We start from the raw sequence: 6,000 nt of genomic DNA on the forward strand, positions 1-6,000 counted from the left end.
ACCGGCAACTTGTCAAAACAAAAGTAGAGAAATGTATTAGTCTTGTATTACTTTAGTACAGTATAATGTAGGTGTTTATATATTCCTATTTCTGGAAATTTAAATAAAACAATTAAATGCTAAAAAATAAATATTACAACAAGATTAACCACCTAACTGTAGAAAAAAAAAATCTACAGTTTTTATAAAAAAAATTTTAAACAGAATATTCACACAATTTTTCTTCCATTTATTAATTTTTACAGAAAAACCTCTGTTTGTTTGGCAGCAAATAAAAGGGTTTAATTTTAATTTTATTAAAAATAAATGAATGTTTAATGCCTTATTTTATTATCAGAAAAATTAAAACACACAAGAATTTCTGAAAAAAAAAGAAAAGAAAACGATTGTAGGGCCCTGTTGTTCAAAACGTTGAAATAGTTTTCTTTTTACTTATTTTTTCACTGAAATAAATGTACAGAGAGTAAAGAGTAAAATAACTGTTACCGAAAAAAGTACTGTACCGTACCATTGGTACAGCTGCCCTCCCAAAAAAACGGAATCCTAGGGGAAACACTGCTAAGATATTTTTGATGACCATTTCTTTTTTTCTGTGTCAGTCTTCGATGCATGTTTTTATAAACTATTTTAACAATGTCCTTTACTACCTTTTTGGGCCTTGAATGTTTGAGTTACTGTCTATGTCATAAAGCCCTTGGATTTCATCAGAAAAATCTTTATTTGTGTTCCGAAGATGAACAGGAGGTTTTACGGGTTTGGAACGACTTGAGGGTGAGTAATTACTGACAGAATTTGCATTTTTGGGTGAACTATCCCTTTAATGCTTTGCCTTGTAGGAAAAAAGACTTTTGTGGATGACCTGCATCGACCAGATGAATGATGTGAAGTTTAATAGCACACAGATGTTGTCAAGTTGGACGTCTGTTCTCCACCTGACGTTTATTCGGGCATCTTTTATACCATGTTAAAATACTTGCACTGGGCAACAAGGAGACCAGACCTGAGTTTCATTTACCAGTCAAAAGTTTTTGAACGGCACAGATTTTTAATGTTTTTTTAAAGAAGTCTCTTTTGCTCACCAGCCCTGCATTTATTTGATCCAAAGTACAGCAAAAAGTCAAATTTTGATGTTTTTACAAACAGTCACATGATCCTTCAGAAATCATTCTAATATTCTGATTTGCTTCTAAAAAAAACATTTATTGTTATTATTAATATTAAATAATTATTATTATGTTGAAAAGGTTTCTTTGATGAATGCAAAGTTCAGAAGAACAGCATTTATCTGAAATAGAAATCTTTTGTAACATTACAAATATCTTTATCATTACGTTTGATCAATAATCATTTTTGATCAATTGCTAAATAAAAAAATATACTGACTCTAAGCTTTTGAATGGTGTAGTATATAATATTACAAAAGCTTTTTATTTCAAATAAATGCTGATCTTTGGGTCCTTCTATTCATCAAAGAATCCTAAAAGAAATTCTACACAGCTGTTTTCAACATCATCATAAAGTTTTTTTGAGCAGCAAATCAGCACATTAGAATGATTTCTGAAGGATCATGTGACACTGAAGACTGGCGTAATGATGCTGAAAATGTAGCTTTGATCACAGGAATAAATTACATTTTACAATACATTTAAATAGAAAGCAGTTATTTTAAATAATAAAAATATTTCACAATATTACTCTTTTTGATGGTGAGCAGAAGAGACTTCTTTAAAAAACAATAAAAATCTTACTGTTTAAAAGCATTTGACCGGTAGAGTATGTGGTACAGTTTACGGTAAATTTAGATGGACGTTCAGTTATCATCTAATGCCAGTATACTAGTTTGTGATATAGAAGACCTGCTTCATTTTCTTTGCTTTTCATAAATCTGTATGCTATTTGTAAATCTTTATGTCAAGGTTTATTCATAATCTACAGAAGACAGTGTCAGTAATGCATTGGGTAAATCTCAGCAGAGATTGTCGAATTCAGTATTCACAGCTTTGACCTTCTGTACTAAATCCGTTGCTCTGGAAATGCACTGCCCAATCCCAAAATCTGGCATATGATCGAGAGTCCTGCTGACCAACTGTATGTTTCTTTTTAACGTCACACAAGGATGTAAGCCTAGTATTTGCGATGGGTTGGTCATTCAAAAGTATGGGAATGAAAACCTGTTTCTGATTCACTTTAAAAACCTTGTTGAATTGAAAACCTTTTTGGTTATCAGCATTGAAAGGATCAGACTTGGAAGGAATTTTCTTCTTTGACATCGTTTCATTGGTTGTTCTTGAAGTCATTGGGCTTTTGTGCTAAAGCGGCGCCGACATGCCGTTGACCGCAAATGTTTAAAAAGCATATGATTATCAGTCTGTACATGCAATCAAGATCAAAATGACATTCGTTGTCTCTATTTGTTCAATGCTTTTGATCTTCACACCATCAAATTGCTGTTGTACTTGATATCTGCCGTGATTCATCGTGAATCTAGACAAGAGGAATGATAAAAATCCTTATGCTGGTATACTTAACATCAATTCTAATATTCTAACAATCAGAGCCATTTTGTTATCCAGAATGTGAAACTTCCATAGTTGTTCTGTTTTTCAGAGATGTTTTTTCCCTCTATTGCGTAACGGATTGCAGGGAAATCCCTTCAAGTTACTTTTCAGTTTCTGTTTAATTTAGTGAAAGCATTTCTGTTTTCTTTACAACTTACTCTTTGCTATTATTTTTAAAACAGTTACTTTCATCACTACCTTAAATTTATTCTTGTAGCTCTACAGAAGTCGTTTGATGTACGCTCTCTATGTCTGACGCTGACGAACCAGATTGGCTGAAGTCAGGCTTTTTTTCTGTTCTTCTTCTGATTTTACTTTCACAAAACGGTTGGTGTTACGCCAACCACAGTGTGGGGCCACTAAATGGGCAGTACATGTGCTGATTGGATAGTGAGGCAAAGCGTTTCTGCACGCTTACATGTCTGACACCTATTTCCTCCCAGAAAGCCTAGCAGCAACCCAGAATCCAGGAAGTGGTTGCTCACCAGTGGATATCTTGCTCTCTCGCTCAGAGACATTTGCTCAGCATGTTTCTTCAAGGAGTTCTCAGGGATGCTGTTATCCGCTATGTCAGGCATCAAATTTAGAGTATTATGTTTGGATAACTCGGTTACATGCAGCCTAGCTCATCGAGATGAGACTATGATGCAATTGTTAGCATTTGAAACGGACTGAAATTGATTTTTGGCTTCCTGATTCTTGATATTGTTAAGCTTTTTTTAAGCTCATCAGCCATGAGTTTAGCAAGGAAGGCCACCCCGGAGGGGCAAACGGGGTCAAACGGGAGTCCATCACGCTGTTCGTCTGGCAGGGAGAGCGCACGTCGTTGGCGTCTCCTCAGCAGGCCTTGGCTAAAGCACCGTTCAAATTCAGCCCCCGAGGAGCCCTTGGACATACATGACAGAAGGAACCTGACTGGACGGGACATGCGCACACAGAGCTTGACTTGGTCCCAAAGCAGCTGCGCTGCGGCTCGATTCAATCCTCCTATATCCAGGGTTCACAGTCTCCCGGACCCTCACAGGGTCACCAGCCGTGGTGTCCTCCTGGAGCATCCTAATCTTCAAAGGGACTGGTTATCTCGCAGCTCGACCCCATTTTTAAGATCTACATCTGAACTGGGGAGCGAAATTCGTACTGAGACTCCACCGCTCAGACGGGGGCTGAGCTCTCACACGTTTTCAGGGATTCTGATGTCCATGTCAAGACGAATTAGCCAGATTTTAAATACCTCTCCTGAGCCAGCTGCTGGAGAACCTTCAGAAGACGGTAGGAGGTTTGATTAATGTTTGAAGGCATCAGGGAGGCAACCACTCTGACATTTAGACTAGATTTTGTTTGAAAACTTAAGTATTTTTATTCCGAAATGGTGAAAGTGTAAGTGTTCTCACTTGATAGTTGATTTGAATGAAGGGGATGGTTGACCAAGAGTGTAAATTCTGTCATTGTTTACTTTACTTAAAGTGATAGTTCACCCAAAAATGAAAATTACCCCATGGTTGACTCACCCTTAAGCCATCCTACAATGGGAGTTATATTGAAGAATGTCCTGGCTTTCCAAGCTTAATAATGGCAGTGAATGGGTGTTGAGATTTTAAAGTCCAATAAAGTGCAGCCATCAATCATAAAAAGTACTCCACACAGCTCTGGGTGTTAATAAAGGCCTTCTGAAGCAAATCAATGCATTCTCTATGAAAAATAACCATAAACTCTAGCTTCAACTAACTGTTTTACGTGTGTTTACAAGAGAGTGGCGTTCCGGCGGATGACGTTGAATGTATGTGTAGCTTTCTTTTTTGTTTAACATTTACATCATGTTGACCGCTTCATGTGTGGTGCAAGAAAATGTTACTTGAATCATGTTGTAGCTACATTTTCAAGTTGACTAGTTAAAAATCGTAAAAAATTGTCAAACATTCTGAAAAAATCAATTTTATTTTTTTGCGATATCGCCCGACCCTAGGCATAGCATAATATGCTAGTTTTGCGAGAACAAAGTTTTGTTTACAGGAGCAAAGGAAGCAAATTTTTCTTTAGCAAAGGAAAACCAGTCTCCTCTTGGCTTGTATCAAAATCCTCCAACATTTTTCTTTATAAATCCTCGTTTTGTACTTATAAATCGTGACCGGGGTTTTGTTTTGCACTCTCCTCTTCCCTTTCGTTCGTCACTTCACACTGGAGCTTACGCTACGTCTACGTCCTACGTCATTCGCTGGACGCCGCTCTCTCGTGAACATACATACAACAGTTAGCGGAAGCTAGATGTTACGCTTTATAAAGTTTTAAATATGGATATTTTTCTTACAAAACACGTCACTTTGCTTCAGGAGGCCTTTATTAAGCCCCAGAGCCATGTAGAGTACTTTTTATGATGGATGGATGCACTTTATTTATTTACTTCACTGCCATTATAAAGCTTGGAACATGGACATGGACATTTTTAAATATAACTCTGATGATATTTATCTGAAAGAAGAAAGCCATATACATCTAGGATGGCTTGAGGGTGAGTGAATAATGGGGTAATTTTCAATTTTGGGTGAACTGTCCCTTTAACCCTCTTGTTGTTCCAATCTGTATGACTTTCTTCTGCAAAACACCAAATATGATATTTTGAAGTATGATGGCAGCCAAACAGTTTTGGCTACTATGGCCACGTACACACTGCAGATAAATTCGGTTGTCAGTTCACCTTTTACTAATCTGCGTTCTGTGCACATGTAGTTCGCTAAAATACAGGTAGTGACAACCGCATTTGCAGAAATTCTACGCAGTGTGCACGGTACTTAACTGAACAACTAGTTATTGATGACGTATTAAATGCGTATCTCAAATGAGTCTTCATCTGTATGTAAGATCGATGTAAGAAAATAACAGTTAAAAAAGTCTTAACCTTAGCACTAGACACGGGCCTAGTTGCACTCATGAGCCCTGCGGTAAAGTGTCAGTATTGCCAGATCTTCATAGAAAAAAAAAACAACCCCAAATGCTTATGTTCTATAATTCCAAATAAAAATCATATCTCATATCCGCAACAGATAACTTTATTACATTCACGAAGTGCCTAGCTTTACGAGTTAACACCAAACAACATGCCTAAAAGTGCTTGTAAATATGAGGACATGGCAACACTGCGCTCTCTAAGCAGCCACCCGAGCATAAACAAAACACAGCACATCTATCAACAGTAGTTTAGTTAAAATCAACAGACAAAAAGAGTCTTTAGCCAAAAAATGGCAAACACCAAACAGCTAAATTCTTATTCACTCTCGCAAGACCCCAAAATGTTGATGCAGTTACAAATGCAGGAGTGACTGCGGTTGCGTACACACATGGAGCGATAATTTACCAGACTTACTCTAGCATTTAAATGTGGTTGTCACTCCTGAAACACTCCTGAAAACACTAAGATGTTTCTCTAAACATCATTTTTCACGCTTCA

The 6,000-nt window shown here is 37.0% G+C and overlaps 1 protein-coding gene across 3 annotated transcripts in view; it reads left to right on the forward strand.

Annotated features, from left to right (window-relative positions):
• rasal2 (RAS protein activator like 2) overlaps nucleotides 1–6,000 on the forward strand; it is a 103,197-nt gene that overhangs the window by 22,632 nt on the left and 74,565 nt on the right. For 2 of the 3 annotated variants that reach the window (XM_051130622.1, XM_051130631.1), the window contains exon 1: nucleotides 3,006–3,827. The exons of the other annotated variant lie outside the window; for it this stretch is intronic. In XM_051130622.1, coding sequence (XP_050986579.1) covers nucleotides 3,293–3,827 — 535 coding nt within the window. In that variant the 5' untranslated portion in view covers nucleotides 3,006–3,292. Of the gene's footprint in view, nucleotides 1–3,005; nucleotides 3,828–6,000 lie in introns of those variants that run through there. 3 annotated transcript variants of the gene reach the window in all.

Source organism: Labeo rohita, chromosome 2 (assembly GCF_022985175.1).
Source record: "Labeo rohita strain BAU-BD-2019 chromosome 2, IGBB_LRoh.1.0, whole genome shotgun sequence".
Taxonomy (NCBI): Eukaryota; Metazoa; Chordata; class Actinopteri; order Cypriniformes; family Cyprinidae; genus Labeo; species Labeo rohita.